The sequence below is a fragment of the Oncorhynchus masou genome, chromosome 23 (genome assembly GCF_036934945.1).
Source record: "Oncorhynchus masou masou isolate Uvic2021 chromosome 23, UVic_Omas_1.1, whole genome shotgun sequence".
NCBI classification, from domain to species: Eukaryota; Metazoa; Chordata; class Actinopteri; order Salmoniformes; family Salmonidae; genus Oncorhynchus; species Oncorhynchus masou.
This window is the reverse complement of record NC_088234.1, coordinates 46,804,776-46,817,667: the sequence shown is the minus strand read 5'-3', so window position 1 is coordinate 46,817,667 and position 12,892 is coordinate 46,804,776. Positions and strand designations below refer to the sequence as shown.

General features: G+C 41.9%; 2 protein-coding genes across 3 annotated transcripts in view; one reads left to right on the top strand and one right to left on the bottom strand.

Annotated features, from left to right (window-relative positions):
* The first annotated feature begins 452 nt into the window (after positions 1–452).
* On the top strand, positions 453–3,867 carry zgc:193505 (uncharacterized protein LOC559113 homolog). Its single transcript, XM_064932272.1, has 3 exons — positions 453–636; positions 2,646–2,906; positions 3,137–3,867. The coding sequence occupies exons 1-3, from the start codon at positions 567–569 to the stop codon at positions 3,196–3,198; spliced, it is 393 nt and encodes a 130-aa protein (XP_064788344.1). The 5' UTR covers positions 453–566; the 3' UTR covers positions 3,199–3,867.
* A 59-nt stretch (positions 3,868–3,926) lies between these two features.
* Positions 3,927–12,892, bottom strand: part of LOC135510929 (glutamate dehydrogenase, mitochondrial-like) — a 41,546-nt gene continuing 32,580 nt past the window's right edge. Inside the window, exons 11-13 of one of the 2 annotated variants that reach the window (XM_064932271.1) lie at positions 6,542–6,633; positions 5,809–5,871; positions 3,927–4,976 (exon numbers count right to left, since the gene is read on the bottom strand). In XM_064932271.1, coding sequence (XP_064788343.1) covers positions 4,857–4,976; positions 5,809–5,871; positions 6,542–6,633 — 275 coding nt within the window. In that variant the 3' untranslated portion in view covers positions 3,927–4,856. Of the gene's footprint in view, positions 4,977–5,808; positions 5,872–6,541; positions 6,634–10,720; positions 10,841–12,892 lie in introns of those variants that run through there. The other variant, XR_010451187.1, reaches the window with a different exon arrangement.

Below are 12,892 nucleotides of genomic sequence, written 5' to 3'. Positions count from 1 at the left end.
AATGAGTGGAGAACAGGAGGGTTTCTTAAAGAAAAACTAACAGATCTGTGAGAGCCGGAATTCTTACTGGTTGGTAGGTGATCAAATACATATGTCATGCAATAAAATGCAAATTAATTACTTAAAAATCATACAATGTGATTTTCTGAATTTTTGTTTTAGATTCCGTCTCTCACAGTTGAAGTGTACCTATGATAACAATTACAGAGCTCTAACATGCTTTGTAAGTAGGAAAACCTGCAAAATCGGCAGTGTATCAAATACTTGTTCTCCCCACTGTATATTTACATACAGTATGTAGGTAACTAGGTAAATACAGTACATCACCTATTCAGAATCCGATCCTCAAACCAGTGTAGCCAGTCTAGCCAGCCCACCTCCCTACCATCCTGAGATACACCCTGACCTCTCTGGCCAATCAGCAGAGCCCTGAGAGGCATAGGATCAGGGACAGAAAGTGCCAACCTCTATAAGACTCCATGACCACCTTTGCCCCCACACTACTTTGAAATATTCTCTCACGACACAACCTGCCCTCGGGACACTACTGACTACTGTTCAGAGACATGTCTTTCCTCAAAGGCATTTTGGGCAACTCAGCTGACAAATATGTCGACCAGGCAGTGGATACGGCAGGTGAGTCCTGAGGGGGAGATGGGGGTAAAAGGGGGAGCAGATGAGGTTGGGTGAGGAGGGGAAGAAGTGGGTGACTTTGTTTTACTTCTGTTCTGTATGGTTCTTTTGTGCAGTTTCACTGTCATACCTTGCATTAGCTGGAGTGAGGCTTGCAGCAGCTGCAAATGATTAAAGGCAGAAATATGTTTTTTTTGTGGCTGTCATACAAAATGTCGCATTTGAGGGCGGTTGCCCACTTGGATAGACCTGACTTGTTTTTGTGTGTTGTTTTCCCACTGCCTTGTCCTGTGTGCTCAGATATGTGTATAAAAAGCAGTAACTCTCTTTGAAGCAGCTCAGTGGAATTCCTCTTTCAGCTGTAAATAATGATCTGGCCTTGACTTTTAAAACAATCACTCCTCAAGCCTCTTTGTTACCCCTACCTATATAAACTGAGTGTACAAAACATTACCAACACCTGTTCTTTCCATGACATAGACTGACCAGGTGAATCCAGGTGAAAGTTATGATCCCTTATTGGTGTCACTTGTTAAATCCACTTCAATCGGTGTAGATGAAAGGCAGGAGATAGGTTAGAAAAGGATTTTTAGGCCTTGACAAAATTGAGACATGGATTGTGTATGTGTGCCATTCAGCGGGTGAATGAACAAAATATTTAAGTGCCTTTGAGCGGGGTATGGTAGCCAGGCGCACTGGTTTGAGTGTGTCAAGAACACCCAGGCTGCTGGGTTTTTCATGCTCAACAGTTTCCCGTGTGTATTAAGAATGGTCCACCACCCAAAGGACATCCAGCCAACTTGACACAACTGTGGGAGGCATTGGAGTCAACATGGGCCAGCATCACTGTGGAACACTTTCAACAACTTTTAGAGTCTGCTGAGGGCAAAAGGGTGTGCAAATCAATATTATGAAGGTGTTCCTAATGGTTTGTATGGTTTGTACAGTATGTACATACTGTAGCTACCTCAATTACCTCGTACCCCTGCACATCAACTCGGTCCTGGTACTCCCTGTATATAGCCATGTTATTACCTCGTACCCCTGCACATCAACTCGGTCCTGGTACTCCCTGTATATAGCCATGTTATTACCTCGTACCCCTGCACATCAACTCGGTCCTGGTACTCCATGTATATAGCCATGTTATTACCTCGTACCCCTGCACATCAACTCGGTCCTGGTACTCCCTGTATATAGCCATGTTATTACCTCGTACCCCTGCACATCAACTCGGTCCTGGTACTCCCTGTATATAGCCATGTTATTTTAATCGTTATTGTTATTCACTGTGTATTTATTTGTTGTGTCACTTTCTATTTTGATGTTTATGTATCTTTAACTCTGCATTGTTGGAAAATAACCCATAAGTAGTTAGTCTAAATTACACCTGTTGTTTCCGAAGCATGTGACAAATACAATTTGATTTTGTAAAGGTCAGCACGCTTTAAAACAATCCGAGCCTCGCTTTTCAGCTTCTCATTTACTCTAATTAGATGAGAAATCATTTCAGATTTGACTGTAACTGGTACAGTTAACATCAATGTGTGCTGATTAACCAAAACACAGCACTCGATGACACATGCAAATGCAATATATTGCACCTGTTTTTTAGGATTGTGTTGTAAACTAAGCCACTTGTGCTCAATTTTGTATCCATGGAACTAATTACGTTACGGTGTAATCACCTAGGCGTTTACAACATGTAGGCCTAAGAAGTGTTGGCTTGGAATGTTGTTGGACGATGCTGTCAGTTCATTATGCACAACTACACCCATAGACGGTAATCAGGAATTTGGCATCTGGCACCAAATCAAAAAACATATATGTTGCTTTTTATGTCGTACACAGTTGCTTTCTCTGAAATCTTCAAATATGATATCACACAGTTTGTAACTTTAAAACTTGGTAGGGTGATGTCAGGGGCAAATATAACACCGTCTCATTTTAGTTTCATGCGTCATTTGTTTCTGGTTAGTTTTCCTAACAGTGCATTTGGTGATGTCTTGCAGCTAAAGCTGCCAAAGTCAAGGTGAAGACTATGTTAGACTCAAAGAAGGAGCCCAGCGGGGGAAGCAGTGGTAAAGAGAAGGTGAAGCCCACGGTTGGAGGAGATGATTCAAAGAAGAAGGAGTCCAGCAAGGATATCAGTGGAGGTATCGGCGGTATTGGAGGATTAATGGATGGCAACAAGGGCAAAGAGGAAGGAGGCTTTGGAAGTTTCTTATCTGGCAAGGATGAGAAAGAGTCAAGTAGCGGAGGAGGTGACCAAGGTAAAGTTAATGTGGTTTTAGTTGAATGCCCTGCATAGTACAGTGAAGTACAAATTACATACTATTATGAAGTAAAAACTTCATGTATTCTATTCAGGTGTGCCTTTAAAAAGAAGTCTGATAGTACCTTTGCTGCTGTTTTTGTGTGTTGCTGCTGCTAAGAGACCAGAATAAATAACATCTGTATAATTTCAAACTATTAATTCTAATCAATTTTGCCTATCCCTCAGACCTGAACGACCTACTGGGAGACATTGCAGGAGAGATATCTGGCGAGAAAGATGGCAACTAGAAGGACAACAGCAACGCAGACCAAGTGCGATCATTTGGGAAGTCTCTTTGGCTGAGTCAAACTGAAGCCATTTCTTTTTTTCAATGTAATCTTAATGGTCTTATCCCTCTCTTGCCTGTGTGTATTTTCCTCACTAGCAATCTCAATGATGTCCCTGCTCCCCAGGGGCATTTCTCTGATATACACATTGTCTATGTATGTCTCAGATCTGAATTGGACATAAGAGGAACTGGAGCTAGGGATGAGCCTATTCTGGTAACAGATCAATCAAACTGACATGCCTCTGGATATAGCCTATGAATAATATTATGTAAAAGTAAATAAAAATGTTTATCCCAAAAATCTGTTGAATGCTCCGTTGAGCAAGGATCAAACCCTTTTCAAAAAATGTTGGACTAAAATGACATAGCAAAATCCAACTCAGGACCTGATGATCAATCTGGCATACCTATGGTTATTGCCTATGAAGAATAATCCAATACTGTCATAATGCATTGTGTAATGTTAATGTTTTGTATTATATTTGAAAAGTAAACAAAAAGTTTTTATTTTATTTGTATGGGAACACCCATCCCGTAGAGGTTGTAGTGTTGGATGAAATAGGTACAGTGGGGATTATGCAGCCAATAACTAGCTGTTGATATACAAAATAAACAGGATTTGCTTCCATGGAAAAATCTTTTACATACCCCACAGGGAATCATAGTTTGGTTTGAATCAACACAATCAATCGTTTTGTAGTTTAATGAATTCTTCAATGAAAAGGCTATACAAATGATGTTACATAGAATCCCGAAGCAGTCAAAGGCTGATATAAGGAAAAAGAAAAATGTTATTCCCACATATTCTCCCCTTCCATTAGCCCTAAGGATTCAGCACAAAAACCACACCGACCTTGATCAAGTTCTGAGGCGAGACAAAGAATTAAACAAAGGCAAAAACGCAGAGAAAGACACTCAAACTGTGGCTGCCCAAGCAAACACCAGTAACAACAAAGAACAATCTTCTGGAATGGATCCTTTTAGTGTCATGTCAACAGAGTAACATAATAAATCTGCTTACTAACACATTTTATCACCCTGAAGTGTAGACACTGCTTTATACTGTAAGTGGACTGACCTTAAATAGAAAAAACATTCTGGTACAGATAAAAATGATTAACCTACTCCACTTCAACACAGGAGAAATTAAGGCTTTACGTGTGTCTCTGCTCTACATTCTGTTAACCGACTTCTTCAACTCTGTCAGTGAAGTAACAGTATGTCCGTAACAGACACTGAACAAGCACAGCACTAATTCATAAAAGAACTAGCCCGTAAAAGCTGCAGACCAGAGTTTTTGGTGTTACCTGGCATAATAATATAGTAGCAGCAATTCAATCGATGGAATGACGACAGGCAAAAAAATAACCATAGGCACAGTAGTTTCATAACAGCGGATTCAAAGCAAGCTAGAACATGTGGTCTCTTGATAATATGAGAATGCAAAATAATGTGTATTGATTTGCTTGAAATACATATGCAAAGAGTAAAGCTAACGGTCATGTGTAAAATGTAAACGCCTGAACGTTATATAAAGATTTTATGAAGGTTGCTTGGAGGCTGGGAGAGGCGGGGCCCTGGGTCTGCTCGGATGGACAGAGGCTGTGGAGGTGCCACCTATGTGAAGGTAAGACCAGCCTCGTTGTACACCTTGAAGACCTTCTCGATGGCGTTGACGTACGCTGCCGTCCTCAGGTCGAGGCCCAGGTTATACTTGTTAGCTGTGCGCATGATTTGCTAAAAAGGGGAACAGAAAACAAAGAACATCAACTCAAATATATAAAATCACCCTGTCCCTTCCAAGTACTCATTACTTGCCCCTCCCTTTGCCATTTGTTACATACAGCAATACACCTCTATTGTTCCATTTTCAATGGAGTGATCCATTTCCACAGGATAATAAAGCATCTGTGTGTAATTGTATAGAAATAACCCCCAGGGAAATATAACGAAGTAATAAACCAGCAGACTGTCAGGCAGTATGTCTGCACAGAGTATTACATTTCCTGGGATGCGGTACAGGAAACGCTGTATTATGCAGTTACTGTATCCTCAGTCACACGTGACATTAAAGTCATCAGTGTTTGATGGCTATATGGTGTGTTAATGGTAGAGGGTGGTCCGTGTGATTAGGAGCAGGTCATGGCCTGAATCCTCATGCTCTCTCTAGCGTCAGAGCTGGGGCTTAACGAATGAGACTAACAAAGCCCTGGCTTCTCCAGTTACCCATAGGCTCTGCTCGCACGCACAGCAAACCAGTGAGAGTGTGTGTGTGTGTGTGTGTGTACGCATATTCAAGAGGGATTCCTTTTATGAGCTGGCATTGGGAAAATAAAATGGTGGCGAGAGGGCTCATATTGCCTTTTCACTGCTTAGTGCTGTTTGAGTAATGAGATGTATAAAACAGAAAATGGAACTTGATGCCTTCAACTTTCAAGACTTCATTACCCCTAATAAGATGCCCCAGGACATAAAGTTGGATTAAGACAGCATTTCCTTTCTACAAAACCTCTGGCCTGTGAGGAATAGTTTAGCACAGATAATCATGTTTATGCAATCAGCCTCTTACCCTGGCAGACCTCTCCATGGTGTAGGCCAGTCCTGAGTGCACAATGTCCTTCTCTGAAGCGCCCTGGAACCAAACAAAAGAAAATACAATGAAAATAAGGCTCAGAGTGCACATCTAGCCTACTAAACTAAACCATTACTCATCTCTAGAGAAACGCAGCTCAACTTTGAAATATCTCTCAACTTGGTTATAATGAAATTGCAGGACCAAAGCATTTATCTCCAGTCTGTCATTCAGTGAGCCTCATTTATCAACAGTAAGGTAATGTGTTTAAATCTTTGAGACTAATGTACAAAATGGTGGCTGGGGAAAACAGCAAGCAGAGGATGGTTCTGATTTTACAAGTCTGTCCTAAAGGAGTCTGTTTGACTGTGGCATCAGGGAGGGAGCGGTTTTTCCCAGGATAAATCCCCTCAGGGGATAGTCTATCATCAGGATCAGGTTGCATTGTTTACTGGTGTCCCATACAAGGTTAACGCGTTCAATGGAGTTCACATTAGGTGAACAGGTGTAAAGACGAGTTATTTTCCTATGAAGCACACATTTATTTTAGCAAAAAACTCCTGGACAACAAGAGTGTGTGTTTGTGAATACGGAGACAAACAATTAAAATGGAACAAAATCAACAGCTGCTGTTGAATGTCTATAATACTGTATCTTAGGGTTATTGTTTGAATGAGGGGAAAGTAATCCAGGGGCATTGAAAGAATAAGGGGAAAAGGGTTGTACTCACAGCGATCCTGGCCTGGAACTCAGAGGTAGGGACCACTGGGATTGCTCCCCCATGCTTCCCAAACTTCCTCTCCAGACTCTCCTGGACGGACACTGAGGGAGAACACAGACAGTTCATATGTATATGAATAGATTATATGTATTAGACTATATGAATCCTCACTGAACAATAAAGTGAACTAAATTTAGATTAGTTTGTTCACTTGCATTAATAATCTGGTATACATTTTCACTTTTTGCCAACATTTTGGGGATTGGCAACGCACAGCTGTATCTATTCTGAGCCCTCTACCATGTCTCCAACATTACCCAATCTTGCCACTCATGGGACTGGTGAATGGATTCAGCTTCTGAAATATTCAGAAAACCTCCCATTCGGTCACAAGCATAACCCCAGCTCAAACCTCCCCTGCAATGTACTGAAAACACTAACCTACATAGGATGACATAATTGAATGCAAGATGACCAGCCAGATAGAGATCCAATGCTAATCCACTCATCATGAGTGACTCAATGTTATAAAGGGCTTTTGTGTGAAAATGCATGTGCACAATGTGAGACCGCCTCATTGACTGATGCTGCTGATAGATGGGAAAGAGAGAGCGGGTGAGTGAGATTGTCAGACATGGCCTGCAGACAATCAGCAACCACCTCTTCCTGAAAACTCTGCATGTGACTGCCAATAATGTTGTATATCTCCAGGCACAGAGGGGTTGTGACCTGTACTGTAAGAAAGAAAGAAAGAAAGAAAGAAAGAAAGAAACACAGACAGACAGACAGACAGACAGACAGACAGACAGACAGACAGACAGACAGACAGACAGACAGACAGACAGTCTGTCTGTCTGTCTGTCTGTCTGTCTGTCTGTCTGTCTGTCTGTCTGTCTGTCTGTCTGTCTGTCTGTCTGAAATTTGCAAAAGGCAAAGAGACAGCCGCAACTAACCACACAGTATAAATATAATCCATAGATGGCAATTCTCATTCAAGTCAGCCATTGCTAGTGTACCCATGAGTGAAACAGTCAAATTGCCAGGGTTAGAGGTTCCAAAACCCTTCTATGGATTATATGTTTATGGCCACAACATACATAACTAGCACACATGCTGCCCAAATTGCGGCCTTCCCGAACATAGGCAACCAGTAACTGGCAAAATAAAAGGAAACCCTTGAGTAAATTAAGGATACAAAGTCTGTGTTATGGTGTGCATTTTCCTGGCATGGTTTCGGTCCACTTGTAGAACCTATGCCAAGGTGCATTGAAGCTGTTCTGGCAACTCGTGGTGGCCCAAAGCCCTTTTAAGACACTTTGTTGGCGCTTCCTTTATTTTGGCAGTTCCCTGTATGAGTTTGATCAAATTTAATCCACTTATTCTTTTTAGAAACAATTGATCCTCTGTGGTAAAATTATGCTCTGGTGTATTTTCAAGATTGAGAGCGGACTCGTGTGGTTGGATAAAAAAATGTAAAAACTTGATGTTTTTGCCTCGTGTTAACACAATTGAACAGTTAGATTTATTGATTATGCAGTTATTTTTGCATTAATCAGTTACCCAATCAAGGCAGGGGCCCCCAGTTACCTACATGGGCCCTCTACCTCCCCTATCTGACAATTAGCAGAGGCAGCAGGCTGTCTACACTCATTGAGAGCGGGCTCCTGAATCCTCCTGTGGTTGATGGTTGCAGCAAAAAGTACAAGTACAAATATATACTACATATCTAATATAGACAGTATGTGTTTAAAAAAAATGTTTTTTTAACTTTTTTTGCTGCCTCTTTGGGCCCCCCACGGATCTGGGCCCAAGGGCTTCAGCCTCGGTAAACCCCTGCATTAAATCCGGTCCTGTGTCTGTGTTTTACAGGTTTCGAGAGAGAGTGGGCATGAGAGATGTTGGAAGTGATTGACCACAGTTTAACTCTTCTTCTGAGATTCTCCCTTTCGGTTTGCTCCACTTGCTTTTAGTTCCCCAAGTTGGTTTAGGTTTTTATTTTTATTTGCCTTTTCTTGGGCAAATTTAGATGGCATTCATGTTGGGTGTCTTTTAGGACCCAGACTTGTTGCTAGTCAACTTTCTGGGACAGCCCCATGAGTGTCTTTGAGAACCCCTCCTAAAACCCACCTGTTTAAGTTTTGTTTGTCAGTGATTTTTTCCTTTGTTATTTCCCTTTGTTGTGTGCGACACGGAGTTTGACGTATGGTAATGTAACAAAATGGGGGCTCGTCCGGGATCTTGTTTCTCATGAGTATGGTAGTGGCTCTAATCAACTACTTTGAAGCTCTGCTGTGCCCAGATATTTATGTTCAAAATTCAGTACACCCTGAGAGGTTATAAGATTGGTGGAATCATTTTGAACGTTGCATATATACACACACGGGATCATTTTAAAAAAAAGAGCCATGGACTTTAAGTTGGAAGAATGTAGAATATCCTACATGGGAGATGCTAGATAAATGTACAAAGGCGAATCTGCTCATCATCGCAAAGCATTATGACGTCAAAGTGGCATCTGGCGATCCAAAAGCAGTAGTCAAAGAGTTGTGTACTGTTTTGGTGGAGGAGGAATTCCTCTCGGACAGAGAGGCTAATGAAAAGGGCGTTAGGGGTAGTGGGGTGAGTCCTGTAAAACGTACAGCTGTGAGAGTTAGAACTAAAGGCTAAGTTGGAAAAACAGAAATTAGAGTTTGAGCACAGGGAAAGACAAGACGAGCGTGCAGCCAAACATCAAGAACCTGAACATGCCATTCGATTAAGAGAGATGGACCTGGAGGAGGCACTCTGAATCCAGTCAGGCCATCTGGCATCCTCAACAGAGTTTGATCTTGGTCAGAACAGCCGGCTGGTATCGCCTTTTAACAAAAAGGTGGATGTATATTTTACTCAATTTGAGCAGAAAACTACATCCCCAAAATTGCCGCAAGATATTTGGTCACTGCACTTCCAAAGTGTCCTAGTGGGAAAGGCTCAAAGTGTACGCCACTTTATCGCTGAACAAGAGTTCAGATGATGATACTGTTAATGCTGCTATCCGTTGGGCTTAAGAGTAGGTCCCAGAGGCATACAGACAACAGTTCTGTAAATTATGAAAGACAACACTTCGAGCAATTCAACAATTGCCTTCATGAAAGGGTTGCAAGCCACATTTATGAGCACAAGGATATCTGGAGAAAGCTGAAGTTCTTGCAGATGAGTTTGTGTTGACACATAAAACTACCTTCAAACAAAGCACCCAGTAGTAATTCCTACACAAAAAGCTATCCAGATAAGTCACCTGCTACTGAGGAGGTTTCAGTCCTTTTCTACAGTGGCCAAAGATAAGGATCGGCAGAAAACAGGTTTTTCATATCCTCCAGTTTGTCATTCATTGCCGTGAGAAAGGACACATTGTCTCTCAGTGGCCTAAGTAGAAACAGAAATTTGAGACAGAGAAAAAGCAGTTTCTTCTTGTGGGAGTCCTCCAGCCCATTAAGTCTCTGGTTGGGAATGGTGTATCTCCTAAACACGATTTGGGATCAGATGTGCATGAACTCGGTTTCAGATGGGTTCGTGTCTCTGCAGAGTGGCGATACTTTTAAACAGCCGGGGAAGATACTGCGACACACTAGGGTGGCCCAATCCTTCATAATGCAGGGTGTTTTGCCTTTGTCTGACACTTCAGCAACTGATTACAGTATGTTAGTACGGCTATCCCCAAACTGAGGTGGGGTACGCGCAATGCTGTCGGGTGTACGGCAAATATATATGTGATACACATTTTCAAACAGTCTATTTAGATTTTCCATTGGGGCTATACATTTGGGTGATATTTTTCTCTCGCCTGAGTAGCCTCATTTCACTGCCAAAAATATAATTAAACCATCTAGTCTTCATCAAAATAACAACAATGTCAAATACAGGTTGCCTAGTCAAACAATTAACATCCAATCACATTAACCATTACTCTCTCACGGGAATTCCACTAACGGCCGCCCAAAAATGTATTTAGCCAAACAGATGCTGCTCATTCCGTTTCCTTGAAAATTGATAAATTGTTAATAAATGTAAGCCCCCCATCCATAGAGACACATACCAGCTGTACTGGTAGTACTGCTACTACAAGCAGTACTACATCTGCACTGTTTCACCACGCATCAGTGACATGGTACGAGATGTTTTGAAAGAATTACTACTTCGCATACTTACAAGCCAGTGAATTCTATGCGTTACAGCTGGATGAGTCAACAGACGTGGCGGGCCTGGCACAGCTCCTGGTATATGTCCGTTACGTTTATGGGGGGGGTCAATTAAGGAAGACATCCTCTTCTGCAAACCAGGATAACAGGAGAGGATATTTTTAAGGTACTGGGCAGCTTTGTGACATCAAATGGACTTAGGCGGTGAAGATGTGTTGGTATCTGTACTGATGGCGCAAAAGCCATGACAGTGAGACTTAGCAGTTGCTCCCAACGCCACTTGGGTACACTGCAGCATCCACTGAGAGGCTCTTGCTGCCAAGGGAACGCCTGACAGCTTGAAAGATGTTTTGGACACTACAGTGAAAATGGTTAACTTTGTTAAAACAAGGCCCTGAACTTGTGTATTTTCTGCACTATGCAATGATATGGGCAGTGACCATATAACGCTTATACAACATACAGAAGTGCACTGGTTTTCAAGTATTTAAACGTTCATTTTTATTTAGAGACAAGCTTAAAGTTCTCTTTACTGACCCTAATTTTCACTTGTCTGACCGCTTGCATGATGACGGGTTTCTCACACGACTGGCCTATCTGGGTGATGTTTTTTCTCACCTGAATGATCTGAATCTAAGATTACAGGGACTCTCCGCAACTATACTTAATGTGCGGGACAAAATTGAGGCTATGATTAAGTTGGAGCTCTTCTCTGTCTGCATTAACAAGGACAACACACAGGTCTTTCCATCATTGTATGATTTTTGTGTGCAAATGAACTCAAGCTTACGGACAATGTCAAACGTGATATAGCGAAGTACCGGAGTGAGCTGGGTGTGCAATTACGCAGGTACTTTCCCGAAACTGGCGACACAAACAACTGGATTCATTATCCCTTTCATGCCCTGCCTCCAGTCCACTTACCGATATCTGAAAAAGAGAGCCTCATTGGAATTGCAACAAGCGGTTTTAATTTAATTTAAATCAGAAGCCACTGCCATATTTCTGGATTGGGCTGCGCCCCGAGTATCCTGCCTTGGCAAATCGTGCTGTTAAGACCCTGATGCCCTTTGCAACCACATACCTATGTGAGAGTGGATTCTCGGCCCTCACTAGCATGAAAACTAAATACAGGCACAGACTGTGTGGAAAAATAGTTAAGAGACTCTCTCCAACACAACCCAACATTGCAGAGTTATGTGCATCCTTACAAGCACACCCTTCTCATTAACCTATGTTGAGTTATTCACAATTTAATGAAGTAAGGTTTCATACATAAGATGGCTCAATAAAGAGCAAAATTATTGATTATTATTTGTACCCTGGTCCTATAAGAGCTCTTTGTCACTTCCCACAAGCTGGGATGTGACAAACACTCACTCATTCTTATGTTTAATAAATGTATTGCCTAGTGTGTGTGTGGCAGGCTTACAATGATGGCAAAAAACTACATTTGAGAGTGCGCTGACCCTGGTGCTAGAGGGGCTACGCAGCTGGAGGTTGAATGTTTGAAGGGGTGCGGGACTATAAAAAGTTAGGGAACCACTGTGTTAGTACAAAGCGTGAAGATGGGTTGCATGGAAGTTCTTTGTATAATGTGGAACTCAAGTCTGATCTTATTTCTGTTTCCGATGTCATTTGAGTGAGGCCTAACCTACCGGTGAAGGGGGTCTCATTCATTTTGGGAAACGATTTGGATGGAGGGAAGGTTGTGACAAATCCTGTCGTTTGTAAGGAACTCAGGAGAGGAACCTGATGGGTTATCAGAAAAGTACTGTAGAGTGTTCCCAGCGTGTGCCGATAGATCCCACCATGGGCGATCTGTCAGATTGGTGATCCTGATTTCAATAAACCGGAGTTGACCTCTCCTTTGAAAACCACAAAGGTGAGCGAATTTGTAGAACCACTGAAGGAAGATAGGGGTCCTACAGTTGACACTTTGACGTCTAGGAAGCAGCTGATTGCTGAACAGAGTAAAGATATTTCCCTATACCCGCTGTTTCATCAAACTCCAGAGGGGTTATTTGACAGAGATGGTGTTCTAATGTGGAAATGGTGTTCTTAACCTCTTTGAACTCTAGGAGCAGTATTTCATTTTTGGATAAAAAAACGTTCCCGTTTTAAACAAGATAGTTTGTCACAAAAAGATGCTCGACTATGCATATAATTGACAGCTTTGGAA

Bases quoted from the DNA above. Each gene is read 5' to 3' on its own strand.
- zgc:193505 (XM_064932272.1), top strand. From the start codon at position 567: ATGTCTTTCCTCAAAGGCATTTTGGGCAACTCAGCTGACAAATATGTC. The intron at 637-2,645 runs GTGAGTCCTGAG...GATGTCTTGCAG, and splicing joins CCAGGCAGTGGATACGGCAG to CTAAAGCTGCCAAAGTCAAG. The intron at 2,907-3,136 runs GTAAAGTTAATG...CCTATCCCTCAG, and splicing joins TAGCGGAGGAGGTGACCAAG to ACCTGAACGACCTACTGGGA.